At 30.7% G+C, this 21,895-nt stretch overlaps 3 protein-coding genes across 16 annotated transcripts in view; 2 read left to right on the top strand and 1 right to left on the bottom strand.

The window, feature by feature from the left end:
• Positions 1 to 509: 509 nt before the first annotated feature.
• Positions 510 to 15,546, bottom strand: LOC121127298 (uncharacterized). Of its 14 annotated transcripts, none has more exons than XR_011782625.1 (8): positions 15,093 to 15,192; positions 14,655 to 14,928; positions 14,233 to 14,445; positions 13,240 to 14,170; positions 3,052 to 3,302; positions 2,834 to 2,998; positions 2,545 to 2,568; positions 510 to 1,396 (listed from the first exon to the last, which is right to left on the bottom strand). XR_011782625.1 is itself a non-coding variant. In XM_040722623.2 (5 exons), the coding sequence occupies exons 1-5, from the start codon at positions 14,793 to 14,795 to the stop codon at positions 1,362 to 1,364; spliced, it is 1,344 nt and encodes a 447-aa protein (XP_040578557.1). In that variant the 5' UTR covers positions 14,796 to 14,944; the 3' UTR covers positions 510 to 1,361. The 14 variants fall into 14 exon arrangements, 8 of the variants coding, with proteins under 8 accessions (XP_040578557.1, XP_040578556.1, XP_071748196.1 ...); XR_011782629.1 differs by lacking the exons at positions 510 to 1,396; positions 15,093 to 15,192 and adding exons at positions 2,280 to 2,471; positions 15,402 to 15,546 and having other exon boundaries at positions 14,655 to 14,775; XR_005867743.2 differs by lacking the exon at positions 15,093 to 15,192 and having other exon boundaries at positions 14,655 to 14,941.
• On the top strand, positions 8,083 to 12,498 carry HBS1 (translation elongation factor EF-1alpha (GTPase) HBS1). Its single transcript, XM_040722621.2, has one exon. The coding sequence runs from the start codon at positions 10,345 to 10,347 to the stop codon at positions 12,277 to 12,279; it is 1,935 nt and encodes a 644-aa protein (XP_040578555.1). The 5' UTR covers positions 8,083 to 10,344; the 3' UTR covers positions 12,280 to 12,498.
• A 5,601-nt stretch (positions 15,547 to 21,147) lies between the features above and the next one.
• LOC121126887 (voltage-dependent calcium channel type A subunit alpha-1-like) overlaps positions 21,148 to 21,895 on the top strand; it is a 208,752-nt gene continuing 208,004 nt past the window's right edge. The window contains 1 exon segment of the mRNA XM_071892078.1: positions 21,148 to 21,554. The gene's annotated coding sequence lies outside the window, so the exon portion shown is untranslated.

Raw genomic sequence — 21,895 nt, 5'->3', positions numbered from 1 at the left:
ATGGTTTGGTCATTATTGACGTTGACAGTTGTAATATGTGTCTAATATTAAAGTTAAAATTTATAATTATTAATTCATATTACAATATTTAGAACTTATGGGTTATGACCTATGTTCATAGTAAATCTGAATATATTTTGGTCTAATTATTATACTTAAGACGTGAACTTCTATCAGATGGAACTTTTATTGATACATTTATGTACGACATCCCACTGAAAATCCTTTTGGAATCGAAGTTGGTGATAGGAGTGTTTTTGTATTTCAGAAACTTGCTGTCGTGATTGAAGGTTTCAGGTGTCCATTCTCTTTATCTTCCCATCATATTAAGTTTTGAAAGGTTCAAAGGTAATATCATGGGAAAGATTTTCAAAGATAGTTACACTTAGGAGTTGCGGTAATTTCTCTTTCAATGCTTTAATAGTTACCAGTACTATTTGACTAAATTGAAGTGCTTGACTTAATATTAAATTATTTTAGATCACTTGAATTCTAAAAAATATATTCACTTCAGAGATGATAGGGTTTGTATTTTATAAGTAACCAGGACAGAGCGTTGCTATTATGTTTCGACTATAAGCGAGACAAGCGATATTGAATATAATTAGAATATGTTTAATGCATTGCCAATTTATATAGTATTTCAGGGATTGTTCTGATGGATTTTAAAGAAAAATTGTCTCGGAATCAAACAAATATAAAAGATTAAAAAAATGCTCCCGAAAGACCGATCAAGTACTTTAAACAAGAAAACCATTGATAAGGGCCAAAACTATTACTGACCCACAGTTTTTTCATAGGCGATTCCAAAAGCTTGTTTGGGGGTGAAAAAGCTAATTTTCCTCATACTAAGTTAGAAAAACATTCAGTCTTGACCAAAAATGTTATATCAAAATACATAAAAAATTATTTTAAATAATTAGTGGGAGGATTTTCCCCCAATACGTAGATCAGATTGTTCCCTATTTGGTTGAACTGTTCTAAGAAATAGTTGTCGTGAAGGTTGTCCTTCAACCTCCTATTATTCGTCGATTCACAAAAAGATCTTAGAGATTTGATCATAAAGACATTCTAGGGGTTTCAACTAGATTTTGGGACCTCGAGACATATAATTGATGTGTAAGACAACAACGTCACATTGATGTTAGAAGGTAAGTCTGAGGCTCAATTAAATAAACGAATGTAAGTGATTTTAAAATACTCCAAGACGTCCAGAGACTGTATGGCGATCTATTATTTCCTCACACCCAGAGTACACATGGGTTATACTGGAAACATATTTTATAAATGATCAATTGATGGAATTATCTCTATCTTTATCAGCAGCACATAGGATCATTTGGAAAGGAACGCCGTCATTTTTATCCTCCTTCACCATCGATGTGGTACAACAGAACTGTAAAAAGAAGTGTTATTTCAAAAACTTCGTGAAACAAAAAGAAAGAAAAAAATTGAATGGTTAATTATAAATATTAATTATAGAACTAAATTGTGAATTAGAATGAGCTGTTTTCATATTCTTTGTGGAGTTATGTTTTACATAAAATATTTATTTTCTTTATTTGATCATTTTAAGATATTTGGGACATTTCTTACTTGAGTGGAGATTATACGTTCTACAAATCAAACAACGGATTATATAATTGTTTCTCTTTAAAATAATTTTTTAGCTCTCTACTGATAGCCGCTTCTTCCTGTGAGGTTGCACTAATTGGAGTAGATTCTCGGAATAACTCTCCAAGCCTCAGAATCCTCAACCAATATCGAGGTTGAATGTTTACCTTGAATCATTCTTTAGAGATTTCTATAATTTATAAAGAATAATTAAAGTTTAAATTATTATTTTAGCTTAAAATACAAAATTACTCTTGCAATCTCTAAAAACAAATAGTATTACAATGCGCATGTTATGTTTCAAAGACCACAATACAACTCCTTCATCTAATATATTGAAAGATTTCTAACTGAATATGTTCGATGTTACAATGAGCCTTTAAAGCTTCAAACCCCACACGTATGGTTTTATAATTAACCCTTTAAGCTTCAAATACCACACTACAATCCATTCTTCTAATATGCTCAAAGAAGTCAGTCCGACCGGTTATTTCTTATCAAAGGAATCTATGATATTTTGAGTAATAGCAATCCAACTTATGTTCGATATGCTGCTTGAAGGACCATGTGAGGATTTAGGCATCTCTCAATAACCAAGGATAATGAAATAAATGGATTGTATTACTTACTGTATAATAAAACACTGGACAATAATAACACACGTGTATTGGTATGGGGTTATATATTTCGAATGAATAATATAATGATGAATGGAAAAAAACCTCCTTACTTTTTGGAGGGAAAAAACAGGTTAATATAATAAGGTTTCCCAATAGGTGATTATAGTGCCAGATATATAAAAAGGCTCAACAGACTCCAATATATAGTTCTACAGGAATTAATATCAGGCATTAATCCTTTGATAAAGAAAAAATTATATTTAAGGATCACACTCACACTGGAAAGATTAATTCAAATGAGAAATATTACCTGATCTTGATTTCTTTTGCGGACCTGCAATTAATTTTGAAGTGAATACTCAATACAATATAATTTAGATGTTTTAATTAAAATTAAAACTATTTATATAATACAATTAATTTTTGTTTCAATGTAATTTAATTTTGTAGATCCTCATCGATTCTAATAAATAAATGTCCTTCTAAATTTGGAAATTTCCCATCAAATATGAAATCTGAGTAATTTTGTTGGCAATTGTTGAAATAGTTCATTTTATACTAAGAAAGATTAATAAGTACATTGGGACATTTAGGCTTACTTTACACTAAGCTTTGGTGCACTTTTTTATGAGAACAAGCTTAAGAGTCACGTCTGTGTTCGAACATTTTCTTGACGAATTTATGTTTAATTATTCTCGATTCATAAATTCAAGATGAGTTCTAATTATCCATTTTGTCAAGCAAATTGTATCGAGTAACATATACTAAAAGACTCAGAATCAGTAAAAAAATATTTTAGTGTTAAAGTATGAATTACCTAAATCAATGATGGAGATAGTAAAAACTGAATTACACAGTTGATTGCAAAGAAAGTTAAAGTAGTTGTATACGATGAAGTAGCAAAAGTTAAAGAATGAAGTACAGGTCCAATATTTGGCACGTCACATGAATATTATATTAACATTTTAAAAGAAGATAAACAAATATAAATTACTCTGTAGTAGGGTGCATCAGGCCCCCCTTCTCATGTAAAAAACATTGCATTGGCGGTATAATAGAGATGTTTACCTATAATAATAACACACCGTATGAAATATTATTAAATTTGAAAAATTTTTACAAAGTCAATATAAGCAATTTGAAATGAGAATATTATAATCTATGGAAAACAGCACGAAATATTTTTTTTTTTTTTTCAAGAATTATGTGTTTAATACCAACAAGACGGAAGTTGTATCTTCACTGGAATAACCATTGAAGAGATGTTTTTCGTTATTGAAATTCTCTAGTAGAACAACTCTTCTTGGGGTCTCAATAAAAAAAAGAAGATGGAGAGATCGGCATCAACACTGACCCAGAGAGAGTCCTAGAATCTATCTCTAGTACTACATCGTGGCAACATGCACCATATTAATTTAGGGTAAAAATATGGAATAAGGTCGCAATAATCCGAGTAGTCCACTTACTTAGATATACCCCCATTCAGAGAAAATTAAAGACAAAATGTAGATCATCTAGGAAAAATTTATATGGAGTTCAAAGCAAGCTTATCTTTCAAAGAGCCGCCAGTTTTTTCCAATTTCATCATGGGGCATAGGTCTAAAAAATATAGAAACCGTTTTAAACTTTATACTCCTGATTAGACTCAAAAGCTGTTCGGATTTATGGCAAAATGCTTGAAAGACAATTTTAACAAATATTCAACGAAATAATTTTCATGGGTCCTGCTGAGCTGTTCAATTCTTCAAGTATGGCTAGTACATACTTGAACAAAATGATCTATTCAATTGTGGACTTCATTCTTCATATGCTGGGCGTAGACGAACCTTTGAACTTCAACCACAGGTTGAACACTAGAGAACACTTAATACCCGACGAAGTGATGGAGAGGCTCGATAGGAATATATATATTTTTTTTAGTTTAATTGTTTAACAGATTTTCGTTAAGATGTTATTATCTTTTGTATTCACCCATGCTTTTTTTTTTCTTTTTCTGTTTGTTTGAACGATGAACAACAAACGATGGTCACTAGTGCTAAATTAATTAATTAATATTATTTGTTGATGAAGTTGTTAGGTGCTTTTTGGAATGTATAGATATATAAAATTAATGTACAGAGGATATAGTAATTATATAATTAAAAAGAAAAAAAAACCTATAATTGTCTCAAACATACCTATGAAATTTTGGACTGTATGTCTATTTTACAGAATTCAATAAAACAAGTTTAATTGAGATTTTTTTTTTTAATCTTTAAGTAACTTTTCATTTCAGAGGGATAGTGATTCTATACCTAAAAATGCAAAATTAAATTAAATTATTTAATTGTATAGTTGAGGATATTTAATTTATTAAATAATTAATTATTGTCCATTTTGTATAGGTCTTAAAGATGTTTTTTTCTTTTTATCTGAAATAAATCCTGTTTAAATAGCAAAAAAAAAAAAAAAAAAAAAAAAAAAAAAAAAAATGTGCTTAATATATTTGCAGTTTCTCGAAAATATGTTCTTTTACTTTCAGCTTGTAAGAAATACATGGTTTCTAATCTAGAAATATAGTTTTAATGGCTTAAGGGAACCAAGATAAAGAAATTGCTTTACTTCAGTGGTGCAGTACAAAAGGCCCGCTGGATAGCGAAATGGCTGTATTCAATCAAAATTGTTCTTTTACAACTAAATATCTTATCTTTGTCACCTGGAAACATTACCAAACACCAATTATAAGAGTGAAAAGTTACATGTCTTTGTCAATTTTGTATATCTTATATACAGTTCATGGTGGTATCCATGTACCATAGCCGTGGCTGCTCCTTAAATTATTTGTGTCTGTACAAAAAAATCCTTGTAATATAAGGTAAACAATTCAACTGTGCCTAAGTGTACCATATCGGCTCTATCTTGTCATCTGTAGTATTTAACCGCATAAATGGTACCGCATGCACTCTTTATCATTACAGAATGTTTACAAGTAGTAGAAACAGGTATGAAGAAGAGAATAATGCTACGCAAGAAAAAGCTAATATAATAGTGAGTCTACTTGAGTAGCTGTGAAGATTACCACTTTGTAGATTATGTTTTTACTTTGGATTTTTTTATTTTTGACTTTGGCCATTAGAAAACAAAATTCTAATATTTTTTCACTAAACCTGGAAAACCGATAATACTATTTCATGTATTATGTAAGAAAGTACATATAAATGAAAATATATTTCTCATGATTCAAATTATTTGTGTCTCATTTATTTAGTTTATAGACATAAATTTTGATGTTGGCCCAGTAAATGTAAATCAAAATTTATGAAATTTCAAGGAAATGATTTTTTTCATTTTTAAAATCATGGAGGGGCGGGGGGGTGATGTACCCCACTCTGTAGTTTATCAACAGTGAGTGCTAGACTTATCTAAAATATGAAATTTTGAAAGGACAAGAGTACATGGAGGTGCAAATACTCATACTCCATTTTCATGCAACTTCTATGATAGGGAACCCCTATTGTATAATATAGGGGGAAAAAACCTTGAATTATGTTGACAATCTTCAAAAAAAATTGATGTGAGAGTGCATTCTACGACAATTTAGAATCCCTGCTTCTGACACTCTATTCGTATTCCTCTTTAAAGACTATCAACCGACGATCTTTTCGTGTTGACCAAATAGGTAAAATGAAATTGATATGGTGGATGATAAAGGTGCGTCGCTCACGACTTTTGTAATTTGACAGAAGTAAGCAGGCCCATTATAATGATATAGCAAATCTATCGAAAATGCTGGCCCGTACTTGTATTTTACTCTACATTTTCAAAGAATTTAACTCAAATGTAAGATTTGCAACTTGTAAGATGGACATAAGGAATTTTTATGAAGACAACTCACTAATTTAAAATGTCCAGATCTTTAATAACATATTTAGGACACCATTTATACAGGGGTCAAGTTTGGTAGGAGCATAGGTTTAAAATCAAATCAAAATCATATCTATGAACTAATTCAATAAGATAAAAAAATAAAATAACAGAAAACTCATAAATTGCGATTTTAAATTTAGAAAAATATTATCAATGTTCTTATTATTTAATTAATACTTAAACAATCTTAATATTATTTTGTTACATTTAAACTAATGTCTTCAATCAAATAACAATTTAGCTTTTAAGAAAAGGATTTCTGATTCAATTAGCTTGGGAATTTGTAAAAATATTAAAATAATCTAATAGAAATCTACGGACGCTAAGAAGTAACTTATATTTTTAAACAAATAATCACTTAACAGTTCCCAATAATTATTCATATGCAATAGCAGAATACAATTTGCTTTGCAAACAAAACTATCGATAAAAAAGAGACTCATTATCTGTAAAAGTCTAAAATCATCTTCCACTTGTTTTTCAATCACAAAAGAGACTCACAAGTAACAAAAAAATCGCTTATCAGGGGTGATGCTTAAAGTGTACAGATTATATAATTATCAATATAGACCATACAATATTACAAACTACACCTTATAAATGGAATTGATATCAATGTTATTGAGATGAGATATTTCTGCGTTATATACATCAAGGACACTTATCGATGAAACAGATTTTTTAGAGTAGGAGACGAAGAAGAGTTGACTTAAGGAGAAAATGACTCAAGAAATTCAATGAAGGAGTAGTGAATGGAGGATGATAACTCTCTCTTTTCTTCAGTGGATCATTCAGTCAGATTATTTTATCGTTTTATGTAACTCTATAGTTTTTATACTCGCATGTAAAAGTATAGGATGATTCCATAGAAGATATAGAGGAATTTATAGATTCTTGAGCATAGAGCTCACGACGTAAGAAGTCACTATGACAGACCATGATGTGAAGGCGCATCTGCAGAATGAAAGATTCTTCTATTAAAGAAGAATATATCTACAGAGAGAGATACTAAGAGGCGAGACTCCTTGAATATGAAGTCGAAGAGAGGATCAGAAGACGTCATGGTAATCCAAACGGACAAATGATATTTCCTAGGAAAATTTTCAAATGGAACAGATCATTTCTTGAGAAACTTTCGTGAGGCTAGTCCAAGTAACTAATAACGGAGATCTCTTTCATAACAGTATTGGCTAAAATGGTTGCTACAGATGTGAGAGGTTTTTGAATTTAACGCCTCTTTTATTTTGTAGGCCTTCACCTAATTTTGGAAAAATTCAGGATCCTTTGGAAATTTGTGATAGGATGTATCAGCTGGTGATTGACAAGAGGACACTGCACACTTAGCACTACAATGACGTTTCTTTTACTTTAGCAGTTTGGGTAGTTATTGAAATTCGATTTCCTGGAAAAAATAATACAAAAATGAAATAACTTATAGTGGAAAGTAGTATATCAAGTCATATGAATAAATCTAAACCCCTATCTACCAATTTGCTTAAACTATAATATTTGAAAGACTATTTTTTGGCATTAATAAACCTACGGAATTAGCCAATTGTCTGCTCGTCGAAAATTGAGTTTCACACGAGAAGGAAATTGTAGGAGCAGATGGCGGCACGTGTGAGATTAAAAGATGTCACAAAAATGGATACAAAATACACTGGAGATTTGGGTGCTGCTAAATACACTGATGACCATACATGTAAGTCCGGTGTGTTTTTTAGCTGGGCCTTTAATTTGTAATTGGTAGTAAAAAGGACGAATTTTGTTTTCCTTAACAGTTGTCATTATCATTTAATCCCTGAGTAGTGAACATCCTTTTTAAATAAATTCAAAACCTGATTGAACGTCCGTGTGTGCTCATAAAAGACGGAGCGTAACCCTGAGAATTTTTTGCAGAGTTATAATTGTAAGTCCTTGTTGTACTTAGAGTAGAATTGGGGATTAAAATCGGAGTAATTCTTGCAAATGTCATATCCTATATTCTTTTTCCTTCCTATCTTGTCCTGATTGTAGCTGATTTAATGAAACGTCATGAGTATTATTCTTTCTCTTCTGCAAAAAATTCTTCAAATTGTTAGGGTTAAATGGTTGATTTTCGGTTTTTTTTTACCATGCCCATTCCCCACCGGATTAACCCATTTGCTGATGGCATTCCCATGTTATGGGCCAAATTTGGGTTTTGATTTTGTTGAATGACAGGGATCTATAAATTATCAACTTACGTTGTTATATTATTGTTTTCATATCTGAGTGTTTAGTATATTTGTGACGCCACTCAGTTCAGCAAATCAGAATACATAATCTAAGCGACACACCTTCCCCTTCCACCACCTTGAATGATATGAACTGAGTTTTAGTCAGTGGGAAGGATATATCATTTGGGTGATGTAATAGAAAATACAATAATTTTTACCCCAACCCCTCCTTTTTCCTCATGTTTAGTATCTTTGAATTAATAATCACTTCGCACTCTATTTCTCCTCCTATACCATGAGGTGTCAACTTCCCATGTGAACATCAGTTTCTGCACATTGAAAGAGCAAGATATCTTTCTACTTTTCCAACACATTGGTTTGGACCAGTGATAAGTAGTTCCTAAGATCGTCCTTTGAACCACTAAAAGAGAAGCCACCAGAGGCTATTCTAATGATTGAAGGGTCATATATCTCCAGCACAATAGTTTCTTCATCTCTTTTTCTTGTTAAACTCTGGACTCTCATAATCCACGGAGAACCTCGCTAACACAAAAATATCCTATGTATTTAGTTGTCAGCTGTCGATTTCGGCTTCTCGCTTAATACGTCATAACAATTTCATAATTGATTATTTTCATCAACAAATAAAGTAGTAAGATATTCTATACTTATGCTCCGTTTTGAAAATCGTTAATTTGTAAATGCTAACATAAAGAAGAAATTTTTAAGGACCATCCTTTCCTAAATAGATTCATTTATATCCAAAACCTGATTGAAGCTTCGTTTGTGTACACCTGAGGGTTTGTTGCGGAGTTATAATTGAAAAACTTGGTTGGACTCAGAGTAGAATTGGGAATTGTCATTGTTTTAAATCCTTTTTCCCTTCCTCTCTCGTCACAGCTGATTGTAGCAGCTCTAATGAAACGTCATGAGTAATATTATATTCTCCAAAACATTCTTCAAATTTCAGGGTTACCATGTTGATTTTCGGTTTCTTTTTTAACATACCCATTCTACATTGGATTTTCATCATTAGGGTTATAAATCGTAGCTCGTCTACTCATTTGGGCGAGGATTTTTTGTCGTTTATATTTCTATGGAAGCTCTTTTCAGCGTAGATAATTTCAGCTTGCTTCTATTAGTTGCAGTATCATTTTGGTGTATGATATAATTCATATTCAAATATGGAAATACTTAGAAAAATGAGGTGAGTGCAAATGGCACGCCTTTGAGCATTTAGAAAAATATATGGTATTACTGTTCGAGTTTCATGTCAACAGTTGCTGTTTGAGTTCGAATAAGAATACTTCATACAACTGTTGACTTGTTTCTTTGCTCAAGAATACATAATTATTATTATGGAAGTATACGACGATTCTGTAGAAAACATAGCACGTCGATACTTTTATTGTATCGCACAACCTTTCTTCCAAAAGAACAATAAAAAAGTTCCAAAATCATCTGGTTTTGTTACCAAATAGGTCAATGATACCAACTGTCACTATCACTGTCATATAATTTTTTACAATTTTTAAAATGAATAGATGTATATATATTTTTTTTTGTAATATTAAAAGCCTATAGAGTGCTTTATATGATACTGTATAATAATATTGCTTTGTAATATTTGATTAAAAGCGTAGCTATACATGTTTTTTTTTGTATAAAAACCAAAATAATAAAATCGCAATACATATTATATAAGCGAGGAGCGATGCTCAAGAAATTGTATTCCTGGCCTTTTCAAAACGGAGCATAAGTATAGAATATCTTACTACTTTATTTGTTGATGAAAATAATCAATTATGAAATTGTTATGACGTATTAAGCGAGAAGCCGAAATCGACAGCTGACAACTAAATACATAGGATATTTTTGTGTTAGCGAGGTTCTCCGTGGATTATGAGAGTCCAGAGTTTAACAAGAAAAAGAGATGAAGAAACTCTAGTTTTAGCCTGGACTATTGAGGCCTTATGCCCAATGCGAAATTGTGATATATATAAAATATGTCTCGACATAGAGAGATTCGGAAGATAGATTTGGATGACTACGAGGATGATGACTACGGTTCTAGCTACCCTGAGAGTATCTGTGAACTCAGTACTTCGATGGAGAAGGAGTTCATTTACGAACGAAGCGGGAAAAGTCCCAAGATGACGGAGTTCCTTAATCCTGGAGAGTGGGGCGTGGAGTGTGAAGAGGATTCCTCGAACTTATCTCCTCCTTTGCCTCTTCTGAGCCCTGAGGACAATGAGCGAATGGGCGAGGCTTTGGAAGAGATCCTGGATGTCCTGGGATTGGACTCAATTCCAGAGTCGCGCATCAAGGACCAAATTTGGAAGTGTGATTTTGATTCATCACTCGCCTTGAACACACTTCTCAATAATCCTCCAACATTTCATTCAGAGGCAGCGAGACGCAGAAGAGTCTCTCCACTCACTCCACTCACTCCACTCACTCCTGCCCCTCTACCCGCCACAACCACAAAGGCAGAGTCTCTGGCTCCTAAAGCACTCCCAATGCGACGCATGCCCATTGCTGAGGAGGAGGCGGCGGCACCACTTCCCTTCAAAAATTTAAACGCAAGGACTCCCAACTCTCCCATCTCAGCCTGCAATGCTCCTCCAATGCGCAAAAACAACATTGACGTCCTCTCTTCTTTCAAAAGCCAAGGCTCGCGTAAGGATTCTCTTAATTTAATTGTAGCTGGACATGTGGATTCCGGGAAATCAACTATTGTGGGGCATTTCCTACACAACATGGGAGAAGTCTCTTCTAAAACGCTACATAAATATGAAATAGAATCCAAAAAAAGCGGCAAAAGTTCATTTTCGTACGCTTGGGTACTTGATGAAACATCTGAGGAGCGGTCCAGAGGAATTACTATTAATTGTGGTTCTGTTCAGTTTTCAACTAATTCGAAAACAATCCATATCTTGGACGCTCCAGGACATAAAGATTTCATACCTAATATGATTAGTGGAACGTATCAGGCTGATGCTGCAATTTTAGTTATTAATTCCAATACCGGTGAATTTGAAGTAGGCTTAGACTCTGGGGGACAAACTCGTGAGCATGGACTTCTCCTTCGTTCCCTTGGAATTAATCCGATCATTATAGCCATTAATAAATTGGATACCGTAGGTTGGAGTGAAAAAAGGTTTGAAGAAATCCGATCGAAAATGAACATATTTTTAAAGCAAATAGGTTATAAGAATCAAGATATCACCTATATTCCTATTTCTGGACTTACAGGTGATAATCTAACTGAACCTTCAACCCATTTAATTTATTGGAAAACTAAATTTAAAACTTTATTACATTGTATTGATGATCTTAATCCTCCTGAACGCCTTCTTCAGAAGCCTTTTCGGATGTCAGTGTCAGACGTATTTAAGGCTGAACAGTCCTCAGGGATATCTATATCTGGTCAAATTGTGAGTGGATTTGTATTAAAAGATGATAAAATTTTGGTTTGTCCTTCAGGCGAATTGGGAACCGTAAAAAACATCGCTAAATCTGGGTTTGCAGGGGATTTCGTTTCAATAAATATTTCGGGCTTAAGTGATCAACTTTCTCCAGGGATGATACTTTCTGATCCTCAGTTTCCAGTTCCGTCAAGCAAAGCACTTAGAGCCCGAATAGTTGTGTTTGATTCTCCAATTCCATTAATTAAAGGATCCGCTATGGTATTACATTGTGGTAATATATATGTACAAGCTTCATTGGCAAAGTTAGTGTCACTCCTTAATAAATCGAATGGACAAGTAATAAAGAAAAAACCGCGATGTCTTCCTAAGAATTCAAATGCAGTTGTAGAAATACAAACAGAAACTGCTGTTGGATTAGAATTGTACTCTGACTATAGGGATTTGGGTCGTTTTATGTTAAGATGTGATGGAAGAACTCTCGCTGCTGGTATAGTGACTCAAATTTTGTGAGAACGATATATACAAACTCTTCGCCACGTTGAAGGATGAAGTAATTGCTGAGTTGGATTTGGACATTCTTATCAAAAGTGATCTAAAATCTGAAATATTAAGATTTGACAACAATATTATATATTTATATACCTATTTACAAAGTTTTAGGAAAGTGTCTTATTAATTATTTTGCTGTCCGTATGTCGAAGCTTTTTCAAGTAAAATACTTTGTTCATCTTTGGGTCTCTAATTCATTTTATAATGTCGAGAAGTTAGGTAGTCTACAATAACTTGTGTACTCTTTCAGATTATCTAAGTTTGAAAAATAAGTTAGTCTCTTGGACGGTGAATACATATTATATTTTGTAAAATTAGTAATACAGTCGTTATAATATCATCCAGCTAATAGACTATGAAAGAGTAATATAAGTCCTCAGCTTGATTCAAACTTGGAGGCTTTATGTGGTTACCTGAATAGTTTGGGTTAAAAACAGGGCTTTAGGTGAACTTATTCATTTTACAACCATATATTTTCTCGATGCAATTCGATAGTAATAATTGCTTTTCAATATTTACTCCTAATCAATTATATTTTTTTAACATATATTTATTGAATATGTTTGATTCTCCTTTTTCCCTACGCTTGATTGATCTTTCAAAAATTTGTTCTTCTATTTGTAGTAAACCTAATCGATAGTTAATCATGACTGCGTTACACTGACATATAGTGTTGATCTTTGTTAAAATTGTTTGATTTGCCATGAAGGGACATGTCTATTATTCTATTTGAAGCTTTATAAGAATTTGTTCTTGATTTTCTTAATGCAACTTTTGCATTACCTGTAGTTGCTGAATTATTATTTAAGAGAAAGAACAAATCTTCGGTATTACCTGTACAACTAATATTTTTATTTGAAATCTCCCCATTTATGTAATTTGTGGAACATACTAGTAATTGATAAATTAAATAAAACTCACACGAATTGAAGTTCCTTTCAGCAGGATAGTGTGTTTGCAAATAATCATCGACACGAGATATGTCTATATTTTCATTTGGCTTAAGTTCTTTTGAAATTTCCACAGATTCCAATTTTTTAGAATTAGAGTTAGACTGAACACAATTGTTCGTATCAAGATAAACATTACTCGGTTTTTTAAAAATATTAGGTTGAATAGACTTTTTTTTAATCTCTGAATAGGGCAAAGAGTTTATTTGAGTGTTAGCATGTGAAGCATTTACAGAATCAATGTTTTCTGTATCATTTTTTTCCTGTTGAGATGCCATGTTTATTAATTTTTCTTTATTTGAATTAGACTTCGAATAATCTTTGTATGTATTAGTTGTCATTGAAAACACATTTGGAAAAACAGCTGAATTCTTTGAATCATATTCGGATGTTTGAGTAGTTTCATCAAGTTTATATTTCTCTGAATATACACTCCACCATGGTTTATGAGATTCTTTATCGAGTAATTTAGAAGTAGGAACTGATTCTTCATCATTTTTTTTAGAAATATTAATATTTGTTTTTTGTGATTGTATATTTTCATATCTTTTTCTTTCTTGTTGTTCCTTTTTTTCACTAGGATCCTCATTATTTTGACTTCTCTTATTTGATTCAAACTCTTCGGACCATTGTTTATATGCTGCAACGCAACTTCCCTTACTATAAATTGAACTCGACACAAATCCAAATTCTGCCACATTCATAATCCTCCATTGATCAAACATGATTTTTTTATTCTTATTAACATGTAGATGAAGTGGTAGTTTCTGTTCTTGAATCCATAACATATAATTTTCACATCTAATATGAACTTTTGGTATACCATCTTGTGGTTCTTCATACAATGTAATTGAAATAGGTCCGATTGAACGACTTCTACCTTTATAATGCTTATAAGGTCCCTGAAAACGGAATTAAATTCATATTCGTAAGGTATTTATTTATATGTGTTTATTTCATATACTTCAAATAGTGTACTCTTAAAGTTGGATGTACGTGGGATTCCGTAAACTTTTAATTTTTCAATCCATTTACTAATAGCCTGCTTCGATATTTCGATAATGACTGAAGTAGTTGTTAGTTCCTTGTCAGATTCAATTATTTCTAACTTTGAAATATGTTGAATGAGTCGGTTATACGCATCATTTATTTTCTTGAACTTCATGGGATCTCCACCCTAAGAGAGCAAATTAAAAAGAATAGTTTTTTGAAAAATAAATTCATGAATACAATTTTTATTTCGATTTAGTCATTCTTATTATAATTATTTAATTGTAATTGTTTGTTATATTAATGTATTAAGATAATTTTTTTTATTACTTACCTGAAATATATATATAATATTTACAGACTCTTTAATCACAATCGTTCGATAGTTGTTTTTACCTTATCAGGATGTGTTTTCAGAGCTAATTTCCGGAAAGATTTTTCTATGACTCTTCTATCAGGATCATTTGAGTTCATCGGATCATCGATTTCAAGTATCTTGATGAGGTCACTAAATGCCCTATCATTTAAAAGTGCCATGATATACAAATAACCACAAGATTGTACTATAAACTATATAACTATTTTGTCTTTGTTTGTCCACAATTGATCATATGATAAAAAATAAGAATACACTTTAGATTGCTTTCTAATAAATACTTAGAAAAATCTTCTAATTGTTTTCGAAAAGAAAATGTATATATAAATCATGATTTTTTCTTACAAACTATTGCACATTTTTTTAAATTATTCCATAGCATAATAATGAGATGGTTTTGAAAAGTTCACATGCTTTTAAATAATATATTGCAAGAATAAATAAGTATTTATAACTACATTTGATTTTGTACAAACAATTCTAATTTTTCTCTATGTGTTTCAGTTATTTTCTTAAAGTGATACGATAATCAACATATGATTTAATTTGCACATTTTAAAAATAATAAAATTAACATGGAGTAAATTAAATATTTATTCAATGTAGGAATTTATACCGTAAATCATTTATTAAAATGTTTTCTTAACATATAGCAAAATATCATGAAATAGTAATTTTTTTATAAATCAGTATTTTTTACCGAATCTAATGTGTGTTTTTTTTGTGTAAATGATAATTTGATATGAAAATAAGTAGACTATAAATACGTTTTTGTGATAAATGATAATGAAATAAATCAAGGTCGGTGGCAGAGAGAAGAGTGGTCCGTAATTGAGAGCCAGATTTACGTAGAAATCATGTTAAATTATTCCTTTCCTTCCTTTTACAATACTTTTTCGCTCCTTTGTCATGGAATGCTGGCGAACAAATATATATATATATATATAATTTTATAATAACTATGATACTCATCAACAATTATAATATTTTTCTTACTGTGATATTTATCATATAATTTTTTTTAACTTCTTTCTCGCTTAGAATAATATCATGTTTTTTTGATGGCTTTTATTTTAAGTGGTTCATTAAAATCTTGAATTTTAAACTTCAGCAAGATATAATCCATTAATAAAAAATATTATTTTAACAAAATTAATACTATAAATAGATGTGTGTCTGAGCTCTCTTAAACATTAATGGAGCTGCCCTTATCGGTAATGAGGGCTTCAGGCGGTGGCGAAGTGCCTGGTACCCGCTGCAGAGGTAGTTCTTTGTCATTTTGTTCCAGTGTTGGCAACCAAGAGACAATCAGGGATTTAGGGTGGGCAAAATTGTCAAAAAAAGAGTTCAAAAGAGTTCAAAATAACTCAAAATTCTTGTTCAAAAGAGTCTTACTACGGAGGAGATGGGTGGCTTTCATTGTTGGTATCAAAAGTGGCCTCTCCACCAAAAAAAGAAGGCTCTTTTCACCCTCTTTTTTTTATTGCTCTCTAGATAGTCTGTTGTGAAATCCCGAAATATCTTGCATGGCCCCTCATTGATTTAAGGGGATTGGCTTGGGCTGTTATCTTTAACTCCTCCATGTTCAGTTTGGCCTTCATGACATTCTTTCTCTCCAACGTTTTGGACTTGCTGGCGGTGTGGATAGTGGTCCTAAAGTCGCCTAACTGCTTGGAGTCTACAAATAGAAATTCTTCGATCACGTTCAAGTATCAATTTCTCAACTTGTACGTAAGGTATACTACTCAGATTTTTTGTTTGTTTTGAAACTAATTGTTAATGGTTTAATATATCAAAATATGAATTAATTTCATATATTCAATATTTATCACAGTAATAATAATCATAGTTTGTTGTAAAGTGAAGACATAGAACCTCATAATAAAAAAGATCACCTCAAACAAATTAATATTTGGAGAGACTTTTCAGATTTGTTAAGAAATGTTTTTGTAAATTTATTATGTATTCGAGGCTTTTTAATAGTATATGAAGTGTTGCTCTATGTAGCACAAAAGCAACAATTTTGGGTCATAAATGGTATTTTCATGTTTCTCGAGGTAAAATCAATCAAAAACACGCCATCTTAATCCAAACCCAAACATTTTTTAACTAGTGTAAGAAATATCTACTATTATTGTTTTTTTTTCAAAACCTAAATATAGTTTGTCTTTATGGATAATTTAGTTTGTTATGAAAGAATTCGTTTAGTAAACGATATACAATAATGATATAGATTTATATATTTTATATACAGAGTACAAACAATCCGATTGTATTATAGGAAAGCAATATCTCGTCTAAATACCTTCCCATGTCACACATTTTAATGATATACTTTCTTATATGTACAAATATGTGAGCAACATATTTGACAACACCCCAACAAATCCTTGGTGTTATCCTCTGTTTTTCATGAGTACACTCACACGTAGCTACTCACTCAAAACTTAAGACATTCTCTCCCCCCAAAAAAAAAAAAAAAAAATTATAATAGCCGACTGAGAAAAAAAGTAATATGATTTGATGAGCCAGGGAGTACTTTAGCCCGTTGCTAAACCTAATCTAAAGTCACATTCATTTGTTTAAATTCTATCTAAAGTACTTACCGCTTTTTTTTCTTTTTTTAATATGAGTTGAAGTAAACGCCTACAAGATTTCATTCATTTTATTCCATGCTGTAACCTTGGTAAAACAAAAATACCCCTTGTATTTTATTACGACTTGTCGATTCCCTTGTCTCACTTGATACATCATGGGTATTTCATAATTTATTCTTTTTGATAACTATACGAAATATTAAGTAATACTATACTTATGCTCTGTTTCCAAAAGGGCAGGGATACCATTTCTTGTTCATGCCTGGTAAAATATATACATATGTATATTGTCCATCTTATCATTTATATGAATAAATTTTGGCTATCATATACAAATTTATACCTATGCTTTAAATAACATATTACTAAGCAATATCATAGTTAAAGATGGAAGGTGTGTAAAGAAAAAACTTAGTATAGTAATGAGATCGGGAAAAATGGTTGAGAGTGTTTTTGTTTTTGTTTTTCGTTCATTATTTAAACAATCGTGGGTGTGTTAACATCGCCCTCTATATATGAAGAACTATCGCTTATCTTTGGTGTAAATTGATTTCAAAATGCATTATTAAAAAAATATATGCTTTAAATATAATTATGATATTTTCCTGCATTAGTGCCATTTAAAATGTAAAAGGTTCTCCTCTTTATAGGACTAATTCATTTTATCCTCCGAAAATCATTTAACAGGCAGCTTATATTAATAATGGTTTTAGTTCAGTAATACCATATGTCTTGTGTCTTGCTCCCGATTTCTCCTTACACTCTTACACTAATTATAATAAAGTATCGAATAAAAATAAATATGTTTTATTTAAAAAAAAATTCAATATGAGGAGAAATAATATGACAATTATAGTCTGGGATTACTTATGAGATAAATAGCAGTTTACTTATTTCGCTTATTACCAGATGATTTGGGACCGTTTCTGTTTCTTTATTGAGAAAAGGTTACAAGATATAATGAAGGTAAGAACGTGATACAGTGCTCCCTGTTTATTATTCTACTTTTGCTCTTTATACTGTAGTATATGAATCAGAGAGTAATATATACAGTGCACCTGGTGACTTCTTTTCATACACACTTAAATTATTTTTAATCGCAAGATAGCTCTTCAGTTGAATCAATGTTACTTTTAAAGACTTGATTACAACAATTAGCAAGATTTTTGCAAAAAAAAAAACCCAGATGTTTCACTCAATTCCGTCAAATTGTATCAACTCGCTGAATACTGAAATTGTATCTCATCGTTGTATGATGAAATACTCTTATTTCTCCAATGGAACTTCCTTTTAGATTGAAGAAAGCAAGAGTTGATATTATGATAAAGATCCAGGAGTACTTCTTTAAATTATTAATATAGAGGAGTAATAAATATTTCATCAAACCTACATTTTCAATGTGAACTTTAATTTTTATTTTAAGAACATATATACGTTGAGTACTTTCTATTGAATGATGGTGGCATCTGTTGTAAAGTTTTTTCCAAAAAGATTTACGTATTGGATGCAATTTCATTTAAAAATTGATGATATTTAATACATTATCATTCCATTGACCGAGGAGAAACTTCTTATCTTCTAATAAACTTTCGTTTTACCATTTTTCTTTTAGGCACATGAACTAATATATGTAGAGTTGAATCTTATATGCAGGGCTTTTTGTGGTCAGTAATCTGAATAGTAATAAATGCTGTCATCATTATTTTTTTATTCTTGAGTGGTTCATCCTTCAATATATTATTTAATATATAAGTAATGATAAGAATGTTAGAAAAAACGAAAACCAACATGGTAACACTGCCAATTTCAAGAATATGTTTTAGGAGAAAAAGATTAAAGCTCATCACTTTTCACTAGATCAGTTACAACCAGCAGTGACAAGCAGGAAGGAGAAAATGATATAAACAAGCATATTGGTTAGAATTACTCCTGTGTTGATCCACAATTATAATGCGAGTCTAACAAGAACTTACAATTATAACTCTGCAACAAATCCTCAGGGTCACTATCCATCTTTTATGAGTACACAGAAATGTTTAATCAGGTTTTGAATATAATTGAATTTATTTGAGAAAATATATTCACTACGCAGGAATTAAATAATGATGACAACTACTAAGGAAAAGAAAATGCATTCTTCAGATTACCAATTCCAAAAAACAAAACAAAAAAACTCGAGATACTTGTGAATAAAATATATTTTATAGTTGATATAAAATCCTGGATCGTTGATAATTGTGTTAAAATGTAAAGAGTTAAAACAAAGATTCTATATTTTTAGCATGTCGTCTATGTAATTATAAAACTATAGTCTTGATAAAGTTAAAAGTAGGACAATAAATTAGAGCCCAATTTTACCAAAAAAATATGGAACGGTATACATGTCACATAATTAATTTCAATTTTATTACAGATATGACCAAGATGTTTATCTCCTGCAATATTATACTCCATATTGTGAATCATCCAAATATTGTTCAGTTTATGGTAGGTCTATCCCCAAGTGAATTGAGTCTCATGGTAAAAAATTATTTTAAACTGAGATACACAAATGTTGTTCAAATAAATTGAAGTCAATAATATAATTTATCTTTGAGCGTAGAATCCAAGACTTATCTCAGTTTTTCTGTCGGTCGTCTGAATTTTTAAATATCTAAGATTATAGTAATTCGGGATAATAATCCTTCATAGTTTTTACCCTTAAAACAATCACCCAATTAAAAGCAAGACATAAAACTTATGTAAAAGTATTTCATTGCTACAATGTGTTATTTATTGATTCAGTATCTTGTTCGGAACTCGATATATTTTTTGGCTGAAAATTATGAAAAACAATTATAATTCAAATAAAATATAGAAAAAATAAAAATATTTTTTTTAAAATTTTATTTTAAAATATTAACTCATCAAAAATTGACCTCTTTATTGTTTCGATCCTGGTATGTCATTCCGAAGGAAAAATCCCACCCTACTCCGTTATGAGGTCTGATAGTTATGAAATTCGAAATGAGAACATTGAAGTCAATTTCTTTCGGTCTTAATGATGGCCTTATCAACTGTCAAATTAAAAGCACATATAAATATCAAAATTGTCTCTTTTGGAATGATTCAATTGTTTAGGTATGTTTTTATATATATTTTATTTATATGGTAATAACTTCAAATTGTTGCATTACCTATTTAAAATTAACATATTTTATTTTATATTTCACATCCAGAGCCTCTTATCTTAATCTCAATGTGAATGGATCCCCTCATAGTTTTAAACCTTGAATATATTGAATGTTGTGTGTAGATGGATAGATTCCTACCCAAGGAAGGAATCCACTCTGCTCTCGCATATGAAACCTAGCCTGTTTTGGTTCACTTCTTAGGATCCATTTTCATCCCCGTATTATTGGCCTTTTGTCCTATACTTAATAAGATTACATTACTAATGGTATCCTTTTCATTTAAGGGAATACAATCGAAGAAAAACCAATACAAAGATTACTTATATTTTTTAAAAGAAAATGGTGGGATGTTTTATTTAATAAATATTATTTCTAAGTCTTTATATTTCCTTAAATAGAAAACAAATTTAATTAATGTATAGTTAAGAACACATATTTAAACTATTAAGAAGAACCTGTCCCTCCTAATTATACCATTAAAAGAAATATTAATTGAATATCATCTCTCAGGACTTCATATAAAAAATATAAGGAATCTTTTTTTTTTTTTGAGGTTTTTTCAAGATTGTATTCGCTTAAATGAAAAGGAGACAATACAATAGAAACATTTTTTCCTTTTGAAAAAGTTATAGTGTAGCTATGAGCAAGAAAATACAATTTACCCTATGATTGTAAATTTAAGTAGCTTATTGGTTTTTTTATCCATATCGTGTTCTGACTCCAAAGTTGAATAAATTTACACTATTGAAATCAAATATATGTTAATATATCAAAGTGTACTTCTTTTTATTTCAAATTTATGTAAAAGTATATAATATATGTTTTTATCTTTGATTTTTTACGAAATGCTTTATCGTAGATTTTCTAATTTAATCAATAGCAAGGAACACTCAATTTTCTTTTTCTTTGAAAAGAAAAATAATAATAAATATTCCCGGCGTGTGGTAGAATCGAGGGCTCCGTTATGCCTGGGATTCTTTGTTATCAGCGTTAGTATTTTTAAACCATAAAAAAATATATTTAAGCGGAAAAAACATAACTGAGTATAGAGAACGCATTATTAAAGACTCAACAACATGTAATTTATAGTATCAATCAAGCAATCCAAATTTTAAAAATCTTATTAGGACATTACACCACAATTATTAGTGTAAGTGATATATAGATTTTTTAATTAATAAATGATAAATTTATTTACTTTTATTAGTTCACATCTGTCATGTATCAGCAAATAAAAATAGTGCAATATTTGTACCTGAGTTTTAATGGTTATTTAAAAAAAAAATTTTTTAAACCTTACGCTGTCATAAATAAACCACAAGGTTATTTTCTAAGAATGATTTTTTTAATACCCTTTCTAGAGGAATTAACAATAACGTAATGTTATTTTTAAACTTTATCTTTGAGGATGCATAAATATTTCATTTTTGCGATAGCGATATAATCTAATTTTGCTTTAAAGGAAACATTAGCAGGTTCATAAAATACTTA

Source organism: Lepeophtheirus salmonis, chromosome 12, assembly GCF_016086655.4.
Source record: "Lepeophtheirus salmonis chromosome 12, UVic_Lsal_1.4, whole genome shotgun sequence".
In the NCBI taxonomy this organism is placed as follows: domain Eukaryota; kingdom Metazoa; phylum Arthropoda; class Copepoda; order Siphonostomatoida; family Caligidae; genus Lepeophtheirus; species Lepeophtheirus salmonis.
This window is presented reverse-complemented; position numbering and strand designations above follow the sequence as displayed.